We start from the raw sequence: 22,417 nt of genomic DNA on the forward strand, positions 1-22,417 counted from the left end.
ATCCCCTCCTCGAAGTCTATAGGCGTAAATGCCTTCCAGTCCTCCTGTATGGCGCTGCTCTCTTGGGGTATGCGGACATCAGGGCCGCTGCAGTAGAGAAAAAACGTTTTTGCAGATGGCTATAGGGAGTTGGCCAAAACACTTCTGTTTTTTGCTTGCACACTGAATTAGCTCTTGAGTTTGTACAAGACATCATCCAGCTTGCTCCCTTCTTGTTATGGATCTCTATTTGGACTAATGAATGTGCCTCATTTAACAGAGAGATCCTGCGGGACTGCTTGGCCTGTGATCATGTGAAGGATATTCCTTGGCTGATGTACATAAGAAAGGTAGCCTATCTGTTGGGGCGTCCGGATATGTTTGAGGCTCCTGAGGGTCTGACCAGTCGTGGTAAACATTGGGCTAAGGTAAATTTCCTGAAAATCCTGGGGGGCCAAAAGAGAGGAGGAAGACCTAAGGAAAAAATCTGTAAGGGATTTTATTACGTTAAAGATGGGGGTGGACCCTGAGCCCTATCTCTTAGAGATAAGAAATGTGAGGGAAAGGTATCTCATCACACAATTCCGTCTGGGGCTGTCAGAAGTAACCTATGCCCTCCGCTAGGTCAGTATGATGAAAAATCTATCAGACTTTGCCCCTGTGATGGTGTGTTTTAGCAGACTTTGATTCATTTGACTTTGTACTGTGATTCCTATGCGCCTTTTAGGCGCAGTTTTTTACTCCCCTGCTGAGGCCTAAGGGTTTTGTGCAATATCGCCCAGATTTTTTGTGGCTGTGTATGGCTCCTGATGCATTGGTGTGGCGTGGGCTGGGGTCTCTTCTGAAGGGTGCTATTACCTGGCGGAATAATTTTGAGTATTTTTTTTAAAGTTCCTACATTTTTTAACTTGATTGTTCTATTATTTTAACGAATTCCATGGTATTTATATACTGGTTTAATTAAATCAGGTTTTATGTCTTGTATTGCTTATTTATCTTTATGGTTGATTATTTCATACCGAATAAAGTGTTTTGACGATGATGTCTGTATTGTCTACACCTTAGATATTGAAAAACATTTTCCTCTAGTAATGTAAAAGGTTTATTAAGTTTGTACTTCTTGGACAGAACATGTTGGAGGGCAGCACTACTCAGAGGCCTGATATTGGTGCTGGAGTCTCCTGATCTCTGCCTCAAATTATGTTCTCTGTATTGTCATTTGTTCACATGGAGTAGACGTTATCTTTAAACATGCCATTTTTGATGACTGAAGCTGTAGGTCTAGTTGGAGCAGGACCTGTGCAAGGTATGAAATTCCAGCTGTTTCCATGTTCCGTGAAAGAACAGAGGAGAGCAAGTTAAAGTTGACAGAAAATAATCAATCAGAGTTCAGTGGTGTGCAGGCATGACAGGAAGATGCTCTCTTGTCAGCAAGATAGAGGTGCCTCCATGGTTCAGTTAAGGAGTGATTTTGCAGTAAGTCTTTGGGAAGGCATCTGTCCAAGTTATTTCAGAGGTCTGGGGGCTCAGAGCAATAAATCATCTGGTCAGGTGCCAGATTCCAGTATCCTTCTATTACAACTTGATGGAGGCCAAACTCTGACATCAATCAGGTCTACAGAAAAAGGAAGATTTGGCATCGTTGAGGGCATATACTGTGCCAATTATAACGTGGCAATCAGGGATCCTTACCTAGGCAAATGTGTATCTACCAAAAGGGTCTGCTCAGCTCGTTCTTATCTTCACAGGGAGTGGCTTATGACAAAGGATTGCAACTCTGCATTTCCTATGCAGTTTGGACGGTGAGAGAGTTGTACGTGTATATTATTGAGAATGTAAGGCTGACAATACCTTGCAACCCAGTCCAGTTGAAATTTATCAAGCGTCAGATATAGTAGGTCATGCTATTGGGAGTTTTAAAATCAGATAGACGGCGGTTTAGTTGCGGGCATGATGTCAAGTAAGTTAAAGTGATGGTGATCAGAAATCAGAGTAAGGTGATGAGATGCAAAGATCGAGTACAAGGCCCTATGGAGGGAACTGACAAGTTGGAACAAGAGAGTACTCAAGCCAGTACACTATAGTTAGCAAGAAAATTTGCATAAGCGGGCTGTCTGTTTTAGGTGGCTTAGCAGAGGCCTTAGATCATACCTTAATGTGTAAGGTCCAAAGTTCCGTTATTTGGGTATCATAAGCTCCCAGCAAGGTGATTAGAATGTAATCTGATGCAAGGCTTAAAGGGGGGGATCTCGATTTATCTCTGCCTCTTGCCGCAGTTTCAGCCTGGGTCAATTGTCTACCATGTGATCAGTGTTTCAAACATGGCGTATTATTGGACACGCCAGCTGGTGCTGTTCTTACCAGCGAGTAAGTTTGCGGTGGCACTGGGGCAGGGCTAGGTATTAGCTTGGTATCATTAGCGCGTGGTTCAGGGTTTCGAGGAAAGTTTCTAGTTCTTGGGGATCTGAGAGTTCCATTAGTCTGCACTTTCAGTTGCAAGCATCTGGGATGGGCTGAGCAGACTACATCTCAGATTATCATGTCCCAGTATTTGCAAGGCATGGAATTTACTTTGGACTATGCTGCTTTCGAATTAATATTCTGCTGCCACTAGGACAGTGTGTCCTTTGAAGGTGCATGGGCCATGCCACTTGATGAATGATCTGAAATATCTACTGGTGTCTAAGTAGGCAGAGTATAACGGGTCTGGGTAAATACTTTTTAGCGTTACACGATATGCATAGACAGCGGGCCCTCTGTAATTCCAATGGGGGTAGAACTCAATATCCCCGCTGAGGGAGTAAGGTGGGCAGGAAACACTGCATACTGTCTTTTTGCTCTGTTTCTGGAACTTCGAACAGTCTGATATTGCTGCGCCTACTCCTGTCCTCCCATTCTGTGACCAGTTTGTGAAAGCTCCCCTTTCAATCTCCCTCCAACCCACCAATTGCATTTTCAGCTCTTTTTGGACTATAATAGAGTATGTTAAGGGGGTCGTCCAGGTCATGGTTCAGATCTACACCATTCAACAAAATCTTCAGATGTGCAAACCATGGAACTTTATCTCGATACTCGAGGACTAAACAATCTCTTATAATATCTTTAGTGAACCCTAGTCCTGATCTAGACCAAAATCCATGGCAGGTTAATAATGCCCTTATGTGAATCGAATCTTCAATGAAAGGGAATACTACTTCCTTGTCTACAATATATGATGATGTCGAACCAGGAACAGCAAGTAATCTACATAAAAATGTATTCCCATTACTTGCAAAAGGTGGATATTGATTACCATAGTGCAGAGCCATACCAAACTTTACTAATTGTTTTACTTTTATAAATTTGTAACATTTCGCTAATAGGTTTGTTACCAATTTTGGATGAGAACCTAAAGATGGCCTCTTTAGATCTTACAAATTTTGTCATCATAATTTCCAAGTGACTGTTCATGGAACCAAATTAGAGAAATGTAAACCCAAATAGGTGAAGCTATTTGCCTCTACAATTTTTTGGCCTTTGGCTTTATAAATTTTCTTCTTGGCCTTACCTATTCCACAGGTTATTTCAAAAGTTTTGTACAAATTTCGATGCATGTCTCTTTCCTCCATAGATTCTACAAAACCATCAATCAACCGTTGAAGGCCATTAGGGGTTCGGGATACCAGACATGTGATTCCCTGCTGAATTCAATTTTTTTTATTGTGCATGCTTATCATAATCAGTAACCCAGCATAACGGGTGGATTCATTAACCAGACATTTTCACAGCAAAAGGATCGACAGAGCTCAGGTGCAATATAATTTAGTACAGAAGAAACTTTTCAACTTGAAGCTAAAAGTGCTAAGTGCTATGGTACTTTCCAGATAATGGACCCATTTATCACTATAATATGGTGCATTAGACCAGATCCTACAACTTAGCTAAGGTGCATACATTCTAGAGTGCTTTTGTGCCTTGCCATAAGCACCTTTTAAAATAAATAAATAAATAAATAAAAAAGACTGATTCTTTATGCATTTCAATTCAATACTAAAAATTGCTTAACCCCTTCGCTGCCAGGCCTTTTCCCCCTCAGGTGGCAAGCCTTTTTTTTGGCTATTTGGGGCAGTTCACGCTTAGGCCCTCATAACTTTTTGTTCACATAAGCTACCCACACCAAATTTGAGTCCCTTTTTTCCAAAATCCTAGGGATTCTAGAGCTACCCAGACTTTGTGGGTTCCCCAGAAGGAGGCCAAGAAATTAGCCAAAATACAGTGAAAATTTCGTTTTTAAAAAAAAAAAAAAAATGGGAAAAAGGGGCTGCAGAAGAAGGCTTGTGGTTTTTTCCCCTGAAAATGGCATCAACAAAGGGGTTGCGGTGCTAAAATCACCAGCTTCCTAACTTTCAGGAACAGGCAGACTTGAATCAGAAAACCCAATTTTTCAACACAATTTTGGCATTTTACTGGGACATACCCCATTTTTACGATTTATTGTGCTTTCAGCCTCCTTCCAGTCAGTGACTGAAATGGGCATGAAACCAATGCTGGGTCCCAGACACCGCAACATTTCTGAAAAGTAGACAAAATTCTGAATTCAGCAAGGGGTAATTTGTGTAGATCCTACAAGGGTTACCTACAAAAAATAACAACTGAAAAGAAGAAAAAAAATATTGAAATTGAGGTGAAAAAAATCTGCAATTTTTCTCTACGTTGTACTCTAACTTTTTCCTGCAATGTCAGATTTTTTAAAGCAATATACCGTTACGTCTGCTGGACTCTTCTGGTTGCGGGGATATATAGGGCGTGTAGGTTCATCAAGAACCCTAGGTACCCAGAGCCAATAAATGAGCTGCACCCTGCAGTGGGTTTTCATTCTATATTGGGTATACAGCAATTCATTTGCTGAAATATAAAGAGTGAAAAATAGCTATCAAGAAAACCTTTGTATTTCCAAAAAGGGCACAAGATAAGGTGTTGAGGATCAGTGGTTATTTGCACATCTCTGAATTCCGGGGTGACCATACTAGCATGTGAATTACAGGGCATTTCTCAAATAGATGTCTTTTTTACACACTCTCTTATATTTGGAAGGAAAAAATGTAGAGAAAGACAAGGGGCAATAACACTTGTTTTGCTAATCTATGTTCCCCCAAGTCTCCTGATAAAAATGATACCTCACTTGTGTGGGTAGGCCTAGCGCCCGTGACAGGAAATGCCCCAAAACACAACGTGGACACATCACATTTTTTGAAAGAAAACAGAGGTGTTTTTTGCAAAGTGCCTACCTGTAGATTTTGGCCTCTAGCTCAGCCAGCACCTAGGGAAACCTACCAAACCTGTGCATTGTTGAAAACTAGAGACCTAGGGGAATCCAAGATGGGGTGACTTGTGGGGCTCTGACCAGGTTCTGTTACCCAGAATCCTTTGCAAACCTCCAATTTTGGCAAAAAAGAAAAACCATATTTTCCTCACATTTCGGTGACAGAAAGTTCTGGAATCAGAGGAGACACAAATTTCCTTCCACCCAGCGTTCCCCCAAGTCTCCTGGTAAAAATGATACCTCACTTGTGTGGGTAGGCCTAGCGCCCGCGACAGGAGATGGCCAAAAACACAACGTGGACACATCACATTTTTTCATAGAAAACAGTGCCTACCTGTGGATTTTGGTCTCTAGCTCAGCCGGCACCTGGGGAAACCTAGCAAACCAGCGCATTTTTGAAAACTAGAAACCCAGGGGAATCCAAGATGGGGTGACTTGTGGGGCTCTGACCAGGTTCTGTTACCCAGAATCCTTCGCAAACCTCAAAATTTGGTTAAAAAAAACAAGTTTTCCTCACATTTCGGTGACAGAACGTTCTGGAATCAGAGGAGCCACAAATTTCCTTCCACCCAGCATTCCCCCAAGTCTCCCGATACAAATGATACCTCACTTGTGTGGGTAGGCCTAGCGCCCGCGACAGGAGATGGCCAAAAACACAACGTGGACACATCACATTTTTTCATAGAAAACAGTGCCTACCTGTGGATTTTGGTCTCTAGCTCAGCCGGCACCTGGGGAAACCTAGCAAACCAGCGCATTTTTGAAAACTAGAAACCCAGGGGAATCCAAGATGGGGTGACTTGTGGGGCTCTGACCAGGTTCTGTTACCCAGAATCCTTTGCAAACCTCAAATTTTGGCTAAAAAAAACACATTTTCCTCACATTTCGGTGAAAGTTCTGGAATCAGAGGAGCCACAAATTTCCTTCCACCCAGCGTTCCCCCAAGTCTCCCGATACAATGATACCTCACTTACCTCCCCCCCCCCAGGGAGCGACCCTTGCCTAATGGGTCGCTCCCCATCTCTAAAAAAAAATAAAAAAAAAAAAAAAAAAAAAAAACACAAAATAACATTTGCCCTGGCGCCTAGAGGTTTCTGCCTAATAACAATAGACCGATCTGCCCCCAGGGGAGGGCAGAAATGGCCTAAAATAAATTTCCCCCCCCCCCTACACCCCCCCCCCACTCCCCCAGAGCGACCCTTGCGTGGCATTGGCGGCAAAAAAAATAAATCCCCGGTGCCAATCTGCCCCAGTCTAAATACAATTTGCCCCCCTGGGGAGCGACCCTTGCCTAATGGGTCGCACCCATCTCTAAAAAAAAACAAACAAACAAACAAACAAAAAACACACAAAAAAAACATTGCTGAGCATTTCTCTTTCGATCGTGCTGGAAGTGGGGGAGGCTCTGTGATTGTCAGCGCGCACAGACATCACAGTGGGGAGGTTGGGGGGGGTGGGGGTCGGGGTTTGAAGGGGAAGGGATTCCCCTTTCAGCCCTGACCTGGTGGGTGGGGCGGCCCTCGGAGGGAGCGCTAGCGTTTCTCCCGAGGGCAGTATGCAGGACGTAATGGTTATGTCCATGGCGCCACACGGGCGCTGCCATGGACGTAACCATTACGTCCATGGCGGGGAAGGGGTTAAAGTGCCAAATACTATCAACATAACAAGACTTCTTAACACTGCAATAGAGTGCGATAAGCCAAGACATACAGTTAACTTTAAAGTGCATACATTCAAAGTGCTTTTGTGCTTCACAGTACTACGGTTTTAAAATGGAAATGCTGGACCTGGCCCTTTTCTGCAGGGTCATCCCCAAACTTTTTGCCTCCTCCTTATTTTTTCTGACCAGTTTTTGTTGGCTTTAGGACTCTGGGCATTTTACCACTGTTAAACAGTGTTAAAGTGCACATGCTCTCTGTGTAAATATATAAATGGCATGTGAAATTGGCTTTCCCATGATTGGCATATTTGATTTACTAGTAAGTCCCTAGTAAAGTGCACCAGAGGTGCCCAGGGACTGTAAATCAAATGCTACCAGTGGGCCTACAGCATTAGTTGTGTGCCCCCCCCCCCCACCCTGTGCTTTGTTGGGCTATCCTGCTGTTGCTGCTTCTGCCTGAAAGAGGACAAAGACTGGACTTTGTGGAATATTCCTGCTTGTGAAGTGTCTCAAAGGACTGAGCTTGCCTCATGTTTTGAAGTCTCAGGGCTATCAACAACTTCCTCTGCCAGCACCCGGACTCTCTGCTGAGACTCCTGCCCTGCCAAGAGGTGACCTATACAGTCGCTGGGCACTTGAGAGGTGAAGCTGGTCGAAAAAGGACTGAAATCCATGCACACAAAGCTGTGCGTGGGAAATTTTGACACACACCTGCAATGAGGGTGTCAAAACGACGCGCCACCGGCCTCGTGACTGAAATCATAACACCACCTGCATTGCAGCTGGGAAATCAAAGCATCACCTGCCTCGCGGCTGGAGAGTGACGCAATACCCACTGGCAGCTGCTGAAAACTACGCAAATCCCACGCAGCGCAGTCTTTCCATCACTGTGCGGCCTAATTTCTCATGCATCATTGCTGGGTGTCAAAAATCAACACAAATCTGCGCGGACCCAAGGTGCCTCATCTGGAAAATGACGCACGGCCTTTGAGAAAACAACGCATTGCTGACTTTTTTGAAGCACGTTCGCCCGGGCAGCTTTATTTTTTACGCAAACCAGGTACTTTGTGTATCAACAACGTTTCCATAGTTTCCATTGTTTTCTATGGAGTAAGACTCTATTTTTAAAATTCATATCTTGACTTGTGTATGTTGGACTTGTGTCATTTTGGTCTTGTTTGGTTTAGATGAATATTGCCTATTTTTCTAAACTGGTGTGGTGTCCATTTTGTAGTGTTTCCACTGTATTACTGTGTGTTTTGGTACAAATACTTTACACATTGCCTTTGAGGTAAGCCTGACTGCTTGTTCTAAGCTTCCAAGGGGGTGAGAAGGGGTTATCTTAAGTGAGTATCTCCCTTGCCCCGACAAGAATGAGGGTCCCCTGCTTGGACCGAGTGCACACTGAATGCCAACCAGAGACCCCATTTCTAACATTGGTGATCAGCGGCTGGGATTGAACTTGTATTTGTACTTGACCTACAGTGATTAATTGTACAGTACTATTTTCAGTGCAGACCATTACATGACCACATACCACTTGATTTTTCTTTTTCTCTTTTTAGACTTTTTCTCCTTCCATGTTTTTATGATTTTGAAGTTCTTGTGGGAACTCTCTGAACCACTTTGGAACTTTGCATTTTTTTGAGTGCTCACCAACATGTCTCAATCTGGGGATGCAGCAGCTGTGGCTGCAAAAGCTGTTTTTAAGTTGGAGAAGATGGAGGAATATACAGTGGCCTAACTGAAACAGTTTTGAAAGGATCTTGCCTGCTCCATCAGGAGCATTGCCAGGAAGGAGGAGATGCAAAAGGCATCAAGGGACTGGGCGGCAGTCAAGGAGGCTAGGGGGCACATTGAGGAGGAGAGTGAGGGTGAGGAGGTGCAGAGTAAGCCGGGTGGTGTACCTGTTCTGCCTGGAGGGAGGGTCTCCAGGACAGGTAGTAGTGTATCATCTAAGGACTGACTCCTGTGGAGTTGCAGGACAGACAGGCAGAGAGAGTGCACCAGTTTGAGCTAGAGAAGCTTAGGATGAAGATGGAGGAGAGAAAGCTGGCCTTAGAGGAGAAAAAGATGCTCTTGAATCACGAGCAAAGATTGCGTAGGCTGGAAGCCAATGAGGACTGAGTCCAGTTCAGATGGTGGCAGCAAAAGTCTTATTTCCAGTATGGAAGAAGAGACTTGGTGCCCAACGTGAAGGAGGGGGCTAACATACACCAGGAGGTTCAGGGGTATGAGGCAGCTCCAGTGGTGCACAGGGTCCCTGAGCTGGATTGGGGAACTTGCATGGGGAGTCATATTCCTTGTGGTGGGAGGGACACTCTACTGGGTCTGGGTGAAAGTGACGGGGAGAGGGGTCAACCTACCCAAAGGGAGGAGGTCCTGGCTGTGAGCTATGGAGACACCCCAGAAGAGTGTGGGGTGAGTTTTGGGGACAGTCAGGTACTGTCTCACCTGTCTCAGGAGGGTGATGTGGAGTACTTGTTCAAGGATGAGGCACTGGATGGTTGGGTGAAGGGTAGTTTGGTTTACTCATGTAAGTGGCTGTGTAATGTGATTGCTGGAGAGGATATGTCCAGTCCTTGTTTTCCAGAGCTACACCAACACCAGATGGAGGGTGAGTTCTTTGACCCCAGGGAACTTGGTCTGGAGGCAGACCTCTGGGTGAGTACCAGAGGGTCAGAAGAGGCTTTTGGGGTTCCTCCTGAAGGGAGTTGCTTAGGAATTTCCCAACCAGGTGGGGTGGGGAAGGCTTGCAGTGTCCCAGGTAGGTCCCAGTGTAGTGGGATGGGTGAGGGATTTCATGTCCAGTCTCTGAGGAGAGGGAAAGGGGGAGGGCTGAGGAACATCTTAACCAAACATGCCTTCTAATCACCACACTAGCGTTGATCCCTTTTGCTGCTATATCAGCTGCGTCTGTAGCACATCTAATTACATTATTAGATATAGCTTGTCCCTCTGTTACTATTTGTTGCCCTCTTATTTTATGTTCAGTTGGAAGATGCTGTAAAAGCTCTTCCATCTCGTCCCAGTGGGCCTTATCATACCGTGCTAGGAGTGCTTCGGAATTTGCAATCCCCCAGTGGTTTGCAGCCTGGGAAGCCACCCTTTTGCCTGCTGCATATCATTTTTTGCTTTCTTTGTCTGGAGGAGGAGCATCTCCTGTAGACTGACTATTAGCCCATTTTCTTGCCATACTGAACCCAAGAGTCACGTGGTAACTGAGTCCTGATAAAGAATGCATCAGAGGGTGCAGGTTTGTACTTTTTATCCATCCTAGGTGTAATGATCCTAGACTTAACTGAGGCTTAAAAAATGTCAGACATATGTCTAAGCTTGCCTGGAAGCATAGGGCGGCATTGTTACTCTGTTTAGATGTTAATGTATTGAACAAGAAATCCTCTTCAATAGGATCTGTGTGCAGCTGAACATTATGGTACGCAGCTTCCCTAGCTATCACCTGGTTATAGGCAGTGGCATCTTCAGGCGAATATGTTCTGCCTGGGTATAGGTCTTATCATTGGAAAAAATAGGATAAAGATCATACAGATCCCATAGACCTGTATCTTACTAAACATCACTTAGGTCATCCCTATGAGGTGATGCTGACGATGTCTGTGGAGAAAACTGTGTAGAATATGTAGGTGAGGGTGGTGGTGGTGGGTTAGAAAGAAGGAGAGGAGAATGTGGTGGCGAAGGCTGAGGTTGTTGTGTAGCCTACTCCTTCTCCTTTTCTTTTGAGACTTTCTTTAGTGGAGGCCCAGCATCCAAACTCTGCTGAAAAGGCAGTTTTCTTTTAATGTTTTAATGTTTCCTTCTGTACATGAAGTTTGTAATGTTTAGCTTACATAACCTCTAAAATAGGCTCTAAAGTAGATGACTCCCCCGTAGCTGTGTTATGCTTGCTACTGATGGTTTTCGATTCCGAAGGTTTCACTACAGAATGTTTGACTCAGACTCAAAGATTTGGCTCCGAAAATGAAAACTTTTTTTTCAGCTCCGAAATGGAAATTTCCGTTTTACAGTTCGATACGTAACAGATGTAGTAGTCCGTTTGGTCAATGACAAATGCACATTGGTCTTGGATGTTCTCGGTGACAAACCCGAAGGTTGGTCATCCATTCAGCTCCGACCATGGCCCGAAGGTAGTGTAGGATCGATGCCCAGTACAGGAGTCTTTTTAACTGTCTTTGGTTGGTGTGATGGGGCTGATGTACTCACATACTGCTCCAGTGGTATGGACTGGCTGTCTACGTCGGAATCTCAATTTGAGTCCGAAACTCTAATGGACATGGCTGTGCGCTGCCCCCCTCTTCCTGCGTGTGCTCCTCTCCAAAGAGTTCGGGGTGTTGCCTGTAGAGTTGGATGCCATCTCTAACCGACACACTCTTCGGTCCCAGAGAGTCTCTTGGATCGAAACAATCTACAGGGGTCGCAGGTCTCTTCTGTCATCTGGACACGGGCAGACTGCACACCAAATGCTGGTTGGTGTATGGAAAATTGGCATGACACCGAGGACAGAATCAAAACTGAGTTTGTTCCATCAGCCTGACATCAAAGTAGTCCCATGAAGGGCTAGGTCGCCTCTAAGGGCATAAAACTGGCCCAGACGATTTAAATTGGATCAACTATAAGAGTAGAAATGCGATCGAAACTATACCGACGTTTATAGAAAAGGTAGAATAAAGTTCAGAAGTACCAAACCAAGATCCACCGGAGCGAGAGGAAACACGCCTGAACCCGACGATGGAGAAAAAACATTCTAACAAAAGGACTCGATGCCCATGAGCAGTATCACTGAGAAGAGTCACTCTATCTCATGTAACACTCCGAGCCCAACACTAGATGGTGGACTTTTGCAAAGCATGTGTCTCTACAGCTACATATGCCATAGAACAATATGTACCCAATCCCCTTCTTCCTCTTGAAGACACCTAAAGCATGTATTAATAACAACTGTATATATACTATGAATAGCTTTAGGTGTATAATATGCATACCAGCGAGATAAAAATCTCAATCTCTTAAAATTAGCTGCCCAAAGGTCTCTAATAGTCAGAGTACATCCTGTCTCCTGCTCTATCTTACTTAGATGTCTTTCTATTAATAACGAATCTGAATATTTCCGTAGAGACCTGTACCAATTTCCCATTCCCACTAATTGACTTTTATACCACAGTTTGATAATTACTTCTTAAAGATGTTGCATCCCTTGAAGACTGCTATTTAACATTTGAATTGGAAGAAGCTACACCAAAGCTTGGCCACCTCAGCCCTGACTCGAAATTTTATCTCTGCCTGATTAGCAAGTTGTGTACCTAGAACAAAATCGGCCAATGACAAATACCCTTCAGATTTCCAGATCCTACAAACAGTTTCGGTGATTGCCAGATCAAACCCTTGGCAATCCTGCAACCTTACCAGCCGATTACAAGGCAGAATATGCCTTGCCCTGAAAATGTTTGTACAAACCAAAGAATATCACCTAGCACCTTATATCTTGCTCTTTTTGGCAGTTTCACCATTTTTAGAAAAACGGGCAAGCTGCCTCCACTCTCCTGTACCATTTTCCTTATAAAAAGAAAAACAAAAAAAAATACCCCCCACTTGAGCCCCTTTCCACCATGCTCATTTTAACCATTATATCCAACCATGCAGCCTGGTAATATAAAAATAAATCCAGTAGAGCCAATCCTCCCTATTCTTTATCTAACTGCAGATTGGAATATTTCACTCTGGGATGTTTTCCTTTCCATAAAAACTTGATTATAAGAGTCTATTTCTTTAAAAAAGCCTTTATGAGGAGACTTCCAAAAAGAAATAAAAACAATGTTAACACTGACATTTTGATTAATGACACTTTACCTATTAACGTGAGTGGCAGCAAGAACCATTTTTCAAGCAGTCCTTTCACCTTAATCATTTGTTTCTCTTAATTTAGTCTAAATAAATCCATATCATTACTGGTCAGCATGATCCTGAGATATCGTATGGGTCGGTTGTTACAAAAATTCTGAATTAGTGTTGGGGGTAACACTGAGGGACAGGCGTTAAAGAGCAATATCTCTGTCTTATCTTGATTAACATTATACCTGCAGATTAGTATAATCTTGGATAATGTCAAGTGCTCCCTCTATATTACGCCGGTCGACCTTCAAGTAAAGTACCAAGTTGTCCACAAATATCTTGAGTTTGGACATTCCTTGCAGGGGGTGAAAACATTACAGGTACTACGTATGCGTTCTGCTCATGTCTTAAACAGTGTGAAAAGTAGAGGAGACATTGAGGACCCCTGTCGTGTACTGCATTGAATCTTCACAGGTCTGGCTAGCTTTTTATTAATCATAACACGTGCTTCTGCCCCTTGATCTAGTCATTTCAGCATTGAAATCATTTGATTTGGAAAACCAAATTTCTCTAAGGCGAAAAGAAGGGGCATCTTACTTCACAAGGTCAAACACCTTCTCAGCATCATTGCAATAACAGCCCCATCTCGGGTACGGGAAAAACAGTCAACAGCCTAAACCAGATACTGCGTATTAGCACCCAATGTTTGCTTCGCTAAAAACACACATTGATCTTTAGAAACCAGGGATTGCCCAAACTCAATTATAGGGGATGCCCATATCTTAGCTAATAGTTTATAGTTGCCACTGAGTAAGCTAATTGGACGATACAAATTTACACTAAGAGGCTTTCTGCTTTTTTCCAAAAGCTTACAGCTACTAACTCTTTAAATGTCGAAGAAACGTTCATACCATCACTAATTTGGTTAACTAAACGTACAAGCTGTGGCAATAGCTCTTTCTGAAATATCTTGTACACTTCGGTTAGAATACCACTTATACTAGTCGCTTTAGCATTGAGCATCCGTTGATGCACGCTAACCGCCTCCTCCAATGTAATATCTGCTAGCATAAACTCTACCTGCTCCCCCACTAGAATCGGAAGCCTAAATAGGCTACAAAACTCTTTAAGGCTAGATCAATAAATAGCCTTATTATAGCCATAGATGTTGCTATAATGATGCAGGAAAATCTGAGCAATTTTAATATCATCTTTTTGATTTAAATTGGAACCAGGATATTTAGTCTCCCTAATAGGCAGTGCCTCCTGTTTCACGCGCACAGACAAGGCTAACAATTAGCACACAAGCTGACTCCTCATACTTTGTTGAAGAATGTTTTTAACTATCAATTCCTTCACAAACATAGAAATCATGCAGCCCCTGTCTGGCCTGATCGTTCTTATGTTTGCAATCTATTCTGCACCCAAACTCACTCAACTTCTTCTGGAGCTTGCCAAGCTTGATGTCCCATACCAAGGAGTGGTCTTCCACATCCAATACTCCCTGTTGAAGTTCCTGGAAACACAGTGGAATCTGCCCCATTGCTTCCTCAATTGTATCTAACCTTTGATTAATCACAGATGTCTCCTTTCATTACATATCCTTGAGCTCTTGTAATTCCTTCAAAATAGTTTTAAGCAGAATACGTGAATGCACCTGGGCTTGTTCTACTTTATCCTTCCCATGCCCATTCTTTAATTGCTCAGTTTGGCAGCTTGGCGTCACAGTCTGCGTGGAAATCTGGTCAACACTGCTCTCTTGACAGCTGGCTTGATGCCTGGTACCCCTCTGCTGGCAGATCTCCTGATGATTGGTCCTGACTTATTGCCTGGTTTGGTTGTTCATGATTCAGTCCCTCTAATGCCAAGTCCGTTATTAACTGAGATACTTGCGCTTGGTCTGACCCACAGCTCCCCTCTTGAACCACATTGCCTTCTACCACTGATGGCGTGGCATTTACTGGATACTGAAAGTTGGTAGTCTTACTATAGAGAGTAGTGTTGCCTGCCATCAGAAACACCAGCGCTCTCCCCTAAAATTGCGACAGTCATCGGCACAAGTGCCTGGGAGGCTCATTAGAGGGGAGTGGCAATACCTGCCCGTTATCCTGTATCGCAGCCCCTTAATTATTTTCCCCAATCAAAGTTCTCCGTACGTCTGTCCGTGGGGACCTCCGAGTTAGGGTCCGCTGACACTTGGGCAGCTACCCCCAGCGGAAGTGCAGCTTTGGCCATTGCCATCGCGCAGGTTTTGCCAGATAATTTACCCTTACATACAGCTGGAGGGGGAATAAGAAGATTTCTGCCCCTTTTTATATGCAAAGGTGAATCAGTAATCACAGGGCTGGACTCAGAACCCCTGTTAAACGGATGCTGAATCTCTTAATAGTCAGTCAAAAATCAGATCTTAGCAAATTATCTGCAGTTCTGTTAAGAAATCAAATTGCCCACCACCATGCTGTCATTGTTCTTGTTTTTTAGGGCCAGAGCAGAGCATTGCATTTGCCCAAAATAAATAAAGGGGGTAGTTTTAATAGATTTTCCCCAGCTTCCGAGGCGGTTTCTTTGAGCAGTAAATTATTTGCTGTGTTGTGTGCCTGGATGGCCAGGAGCCGTCTGATGCACACAAGCACCGCGATGTCCGGCGGATCCAGGTCATCTGACGCACCTAAGGGGGTAAAAAAAAAAAAAAAAAAAAAAAAAAAAGATCACATGACCAGACCAATGCCATCACTCCCAGGCAAAGAGAGCCAACAGCAAAAGTGGGCTGACCCTTCACCCCTTACTGTGTACTACTCTGGTGGATACAGGGATGTTGTTCCATATCTTCTGTGCATAAATCAAGGCTGGTTGCCTTGTTTTTTCTTTTTTTGAACTTTGTCTCCACTCTGATCATGCCACGGCTGCAGGTGTGCTGAGATCTATCGCAGGTGGTGCAGTGCCATAAGTGAGGTGGGGCTGCTGGTTGTGACAGCTTTATAGATAATGTGGTTGGTTTTGAAGATTGTGTGGTCTGGAAAAAGGAGCCAGTGGAGTTTCATAAGTTTTGGAGTGATGTGGTCAAGTTTCTTTGGGTTTTTGATGAGGCATGTAAGACACTCTTAAAAGGTGTGGGCATTGAGTCTTTGAACCCGCGAAGCAGGGCCTTGCCACCATCCACATGCATGAGTCCAAGAGATAGGACAACAATTCTTAAGTCACTTTCTGGAATGAATGGTTTCACTTTCTTTAGTGGAGGGAGCTGGTAACAGCCATCGTCTTTTTCTTGGCAATGTGTTCCTTGAAGGTGACTTTAGGGTCCAAGTGATTGGCATTTGATGAAAGTTGGGTTTCTAATTTGTCCGCTTTCATATCATTGTACCAGATCTGGCTTGTTGTTGCTTGCTGTTCTTGGAGAACTGTAGGAATTATTTACTGGTGTGGCTGAGCTTCAGGAAGGTGCAGGGGAGGTCAAGCTCTGGATGAGGTTCAGGCAGTGTTTGAGGCATTAGGTGTCTAAAGTGGAGGAGACTATCAAGCAGGGTTGTGTGTCATCAGCGTACTGGTGAATTTCGATGCTGTTGTTGGTAACCATAAACATGAATCATACTATAGCCATCCTGCAGACTGATATGAAGCTGGATTGGTAGCCATGCAGGACATGATTGGCCCTAATGTTATCTTGGAGTTCTGTATAGAGTTTTTTTTTTCAATAAGCCTGCTGATGAATGTTAGGTGAGTGACAATCCAGTAGTTGGCAAGGTCTTCTAGGTCTAACGTGAGTTCCTCCAGGAGAGGGTTACATTGGAGGTTCATGAGAGCTTCTGGGGACATGCCTTGATTAATAGAATCAATAGAATAGTAGGGGTGATAGAGCGTCTCTTACTAGGACTTTGATGAATGACAAGGGTAAGACATCTTCATAGTAGGTGACTTTAATGAAGTAAATGATGTTGGTGACAGAAGCATCTGAAGGATTCAGAATGGAGAGAAGGTTGTCAGAGGATAAGGAGACAATGCTGTCACTATGCTTTCGGTTCTGTATTTTCAATGAAGAAGAGGATGATGGCACTCCACTTTAAGATGGAATTTGGGACAGAAAGGTCAGGCAGAGACCGAATTCAGTGCTCTATTATCTTGAAGAAAATTCAGCTTTTGTTGATGGTTTTATTGATGGTGTCGGTATAGTATTTGGCTTTTGTAGACATGATGTGATATGCTGTCTGTGGGTTACAAGAAAATACTTCATTAGTGTGGTCATCAGAGGCCCTGCCTTCCTTCCATTTGGATTCTTGTCTGCTGAAGGAGAATTTGTTGTCCGCTAATACTTTGAAGTAATTGTGGCGATACAACAGGAGGAGACTCCCCTGGAGTGTTACTTATATTTGACACCAATCTCCCTTTTCCCATCAATTACACGCACAAAAAATGAACAAGTCTGGCGCTACACAAGCATCACTGGCATACCCTAAGATTGGTCTGAAGTGTTATTTTTGTAGTACTCATCCAGCCCAGGTGAACAGAGCAGAAAATGTCTTTGTACATAAAATTAAGATCAACAGCCCTCTGCCCATACCAATGTATATTAAAGTTGCCCAAAAACAAAGACTGGTGGAGTCAAAGGCCTGAGTAAAGTCTAAAAAGGAGAATTTGCCTTCTCTGATTTGCCTGAAGTATCTTTCAATCAAGATTTTCAAAGTCAGTCAGTCGATATTCCACGCTTTCAAAACTGTTCTAAATATCTGGTTGGTTCAAAATATTCTTTACAAAACACTGTTTACAAAATCAACAGGTAAATGCTTTCACTTCTCGGTCAAACTGATAGGAACACGTATCTACAATTTCTACTCAATTTAAAATTTTCCCAGCAATCAGTTTCAACAAATGAAATCACAAAGCTAAAACTAAGAGAGAACTTTTTAACAGTGCATAGAAGCCATGTAATGTTTTAAAAACCATTTTACTATTATTTTAACTCACTCATTCTGTGCAAATATTTCTTTTCTCACTTCCTCTTCTTCTACTGGGAGAAACATGTCCAGCAAAGGAGAAATTAAAAACTATACTGATAACCACTGTATTACTCTGCAAAAAAAAGCTCAGATTTGGCATACCCTTGAGGCCCAACTGTACACGGTATGTACAGCTTTCTCGAGGAAGTGCACATGTGGTTGTATACACCAATCATGTGGTGATATACACTACTTATGCTATGAACAAGTTCACCGGATTACTAATTTTGCAATGTCTGGAATGGGCATGGGTGCATTGCATTTTGGTTGAAATGTAGATCTGTATGCAGTAAATTGGGGTTACCTGCAGGAAGTGGGGATTTCTCCAGTACTCTGTCCAGGAAGTAGACAAGTTGATAGGTTTTCCAAGTGGATATATCTACTGATTTGATGGCTTCCATGTTCAGAGTGGATGCAGCCCAAAGCACTGTCAGCTCATCTGCGGGTTTCATGAGTGAGTCACCAGCGGAAAGGTCTGGAACAAAGGGAGGCCAGCCAGGTGTATTCAACCACCTATCAAATTCAAGCCCTGAACAAAGAGGAATTCTGTCAGTAAAGTTAATTTATTTCCATTTTTCATGCCCCTATATATTAATTGTATCCAGCCTAAAGCAGCTTACACACTTACCGTCATGAAAATTCCAAAGCTGTGATACAAACATTTAAAACACAGTATATCACATAACTGAACACAAAGAAGTTGTGGTTTTTCAAATACAAATTCATCATTTCTCTTACTGTGCCTGCTGATCAGAAGTAAATATGCAGCTAGTACTCCTGCTAAGTGCCACACAGTTTATCTCTTTTAAGTAGCTTTACAACAAAAACAACACTTATAATCAGAGCAGCAGAGACGGCTGTTTGGAACTGGATTACTTCCTTTCTCCTTTATCAGGAATCAGAAGTGCGCACACGATCAACGGATCAAGGATAGAGGATGTGTGATGGCAATAGGACAAGCAAGGACAACAGAGGTTTCTTACTCTATTCCCCTACTCTTTTCCGATAACCAACCGGGGGGAGTGAGGTATTTCAAAGCAACAAAGTCAGTAAGAAACATGTACTGGCATAGCCAAGAGGTCTTATCTATAGTATGCAGTTGAAGACGAACTGGCTTTGTCAGTACGTGATTAGAACAGAAATGCCCACGTCCAGCCGCACTCTTGCAGTTATTTTTGTTATAGACAAAAACGATTTCAGAGTGGTGCCATATTGTGGCTACATGCACGCACGCACACAGACAGGAAGAATTCTTGTCCAACATAATTTCTTAAAACTAGACTGTAAGCTACATTATTAAGTATGTGTGGGATGATACACAAACGAGCAGGGCTAGCGCCCTAAATAGCTAAATGAAAAATAAAATATTAAAAAAATAAGAAAGCCAGTACCAGGATACGGTAGCAAGGTCAGAAATAAAATGAAGAGAAGCAGGGGAAAAAATATGACTAAAAACACAGGGTTTGAGATTACAGGAGTAGTGGGCCTCGAGATGGTTGCAAGCAGAAATATACGCACCTAAGCGAGAGAGCAAAAGTGATACAATCAATGGAGCGCTAAAAAACAAAGGGAGGGTAAAACTTATCAAATCACAGACTGTGTAAAGAAAAACATGGGAGGGATGGACAACCACGAGCATCGGAAGGAAAGCACTCAAATAAAGAGCAGGCAACTGAGTTAGCATGGAAAGCCATCTAATCAAACACAGCGGTGACCTGCAGCCTCATCTATGTAGGCTGCATTGTAAACGGAGGGTAATTTGCAAGATATAGCCACAGTCTTTACAACGGGTTTAAAATGAACGAAGTTCTAGATATTCTTAATCAAATGTTAGATCAGAAGATCATTCTGGAAGAATTCCCTCGACTCCTCACATGAGTTGTTCACAGATTCATACCCAGCACCTGTGTACCCTTCATTTTTTTCGGTTACCTTTGAGCCTGTGTTCATAAAAAAAAAAAAAAAATTGGACAAACTTCTCTCAATTTCACAGTTTCAGACATTTTTCTGGATTATAAGAGGTTATTCTTCATTTCCTCTCATTAACAAACTTTAAAAGGGTCTTCCAAATTATACAGTAAAAAAAAAAAAATTGCCACTATAGTCGCTCAGGTGCTTGTCCGTACACTCTTTTTGTAATATCTGCTTTATTTTAACCATCAATTTTTTTAATGCTAATGATCTGTATTTGCACACTGATTCTCTCTTCCCCAGGTCCACCACTGTTCTATAGAGCCGACTGTTGTGGGCGGAAAGGTTCTGTTGCCGCCCACTTGCTGGGCAAATTGAGTGGGCCATCTTGAGAAGTCAGTGCTCTAGTTTGGACTAAGAGACGTTATTCAAGGGGAATGAGAGCACGGACAAGCTAATAGTCGCTCTGGTGCTGGTTTGTATACTCATTTTTAAATACCTGCTTTATTTTAACTGTCATTAGGTAGAGTGTAGCATGTATTGTATACTTTTAAGTATACTTATACTATGGGTTCAGGCAATTTTATTTGTTGGTTCTAGTGTCCTTTAAAAATCCTTGCCTGCTAGTGGTCAGCTCTGCCTCTTTGTCCTTTTTCTCTTTGGGATCCGCACCAACTGCTATATAATTACGCTATATCCTGTTTATCTCTTTTGGAGGGGACTTTTTTGTTTGTCTTAGTATTTGCCTGTTAGTCTTATACCGTGGGTGTGTGTTCAGTCCCTCCTCCACAACAGCTCCCTCTGCAAACGTAAAACCAACATCAGAGGGAGACTTTTCCAGTTCCCCTCGTTTATCTTAGCACCCAGTTTGGCTTGGAATGGAGAGTTTTAATTTCCTCGTTGCCTATGACATAGCAATAAAAGACCAGCTGCTGTGCTCCGATCGGAGCTGCTTCAAGAGTGTGCACTGCTGATTAGTGACTGAAAGCGCAATGCTTGTATGGACATGATCCCACAAGCCTGCATTTAAATACAGCGAAAATGCAACTTACAATTTATTACACAAACTAAGTACACTGTAAAAAATGAGAAACAGGCACAAGAACGTACAGAAAACACTGCAAGGGCATCTCTGGGCCCCACAAGGCTATAACTGGCATGGCCTTTTTAAGGGATCCCCTGAAACAGCTCTTGCTCTCTACGTGTTGTTCTTTCTGCCCTCTCTTCCCTGCATCAATAATTTCTGTCACCTTTTAGCTTGTTTGTCAACTTTTTTAATCCTAGGCAGCAGTCGAACGCTGTGCATGACCCTGTTACATGGATAATTGCACTTTTGCCAATATGTTTCAGTACAGGTGAACTTCTGTTTCCCTTTCTGAAATTGCATTTTTTTCTGCAATTCTGAAGGAGTACTGAATGAGAAACGTTTTAACAAAAAGCACGCGTAAACAAATGAAAACTTGTGAGCAGTGTCACAGAACGGTGCCTCGAAGTACATCACATCGAACCGTACTAGCGCTAATGAAAGAAAGGCTGCAAGGAGTCTCCAAAGCCCACAAGAGAAAATTCCTCTTTATCCTTTGAATGGGCTACACAGATTTTGTTGACTAATTGAGTTCAATCCCAGCTGTAAATGGTTGAGCCATCCAGCAGCTTTAATTAGGCTACCAGAGGGAGCTGGTTATCAATTAACACTTGTTTTTTCAGTTGATTTCACTACATCAAAGTATCCAACCATGAAAGTGCTTGATGTATATTTTTCTATGGTATTACTTAGCTGTGTTGATTCTTTAAACATTCACACCTAATTAGTTCTCATTCCATTCAAATGTCGAAATAACAAATGTGCCAATGACATCCGTATTCATCTGTGAATTAATAATGTGAATCACACTCGAACCTTTTCAGAGGAAAGTTCCATCCCAATTTCTAAACAGATGCTTTTGCCGGAAAATTAAATAAAACAAAGAAACAAATAAGATGAGCACTTGTATCCTCAAATACACACTTTGTGATATGCGGTGGCTTTGGTAACTCCTTACTTAAGACAGGCGTGCTCGCCACAGGGCCTGTTACACTTGCACTACAACGATATCACGTGGGCATGTGTGCCACCACTTCTGACGTGCGCTGGACAGTGCTGATTTTTAATCCCAAACATTATTGAATTTTCACTTTTTTCACCCCTAACAACATCTACTTCAAAGCAAGTTATGGTAAAATATTGTTCTGTTTCATTTTGATTGTCCCTATGCTGCAACACATATGCTGAGTACATTTCACGTAGCTAACTCCAAGAGTATAGCTGGAATAAATGGCGCCCATTTTCATTAGCTAAAAAGTGGCTTCCTTTCACATTACTTCCGGCAGTGACATGCTGCATGATGTCAATGTTTCGTGAGCGTTTCGAGAGAAACTGTGACAATTTATATGTGTGACAAACACAGATTCAGAACAACTGCTCATCTCTACTGACCCTGTACATGCACTACGTTGTTGTAGTTTTTTCCAAAACATCTACCCCTTTTACATAAATGTTGTGTTATAACATTACGACCACATGTCAATAAAAATGTCCCACGTTGCTTTTAACATGGAGCATGACTTCTTCATGTCATGCTTTTGTATATGGGCATGTTCACAATATGAGACAACCCTTTCTGGATCTATCGCATACCACTTTCAGGTAAGAAAGCTATGTGGAATGAAGTGGTCAATAAACTGAAT

General features: G+C 42.8%; 1 protein-coding gene across 1 annotated transcript in view; it reads right to left on the minus strand.

Annotated features, from left to right (window-relative positions):
- Positions 1-22,417, minus strand: part of RNPEP (arginyl aminopeptidase) — a 208,487-nt gene that overhangs the window by 16,874 nt on the left and 169,196 nt on the right. Inside the window, exon 9 of the mRNA XM_069238946.1 lies at positions 18,084-18,308. Within this exon, the coding sequence (XP_069095047.1) occupies positions 18,084-18,308 (225 nt within the window). The remainder of the gene's footprint in view (positions 1-18,083; positions 18,309-22,417) is intronic.

The sequence above is a fragment of the Pleurodeles waltl genome, chromosome 6, assembly GCF_031143425.1.
Source record: "Pleurodeles waltl isolate 20211129_DDA chromosome 6, aPleWal1.hap1.20221129, whole genome shotgun sequence".
In the NCBI taxonomy this organism is placed as follows: domain Eukaryota; kingdom Metazoa; phylum Chordata; class Amphibia; order Caudata; family Salamandridae; genus Pleurodeles; species Pleurodeles waltl.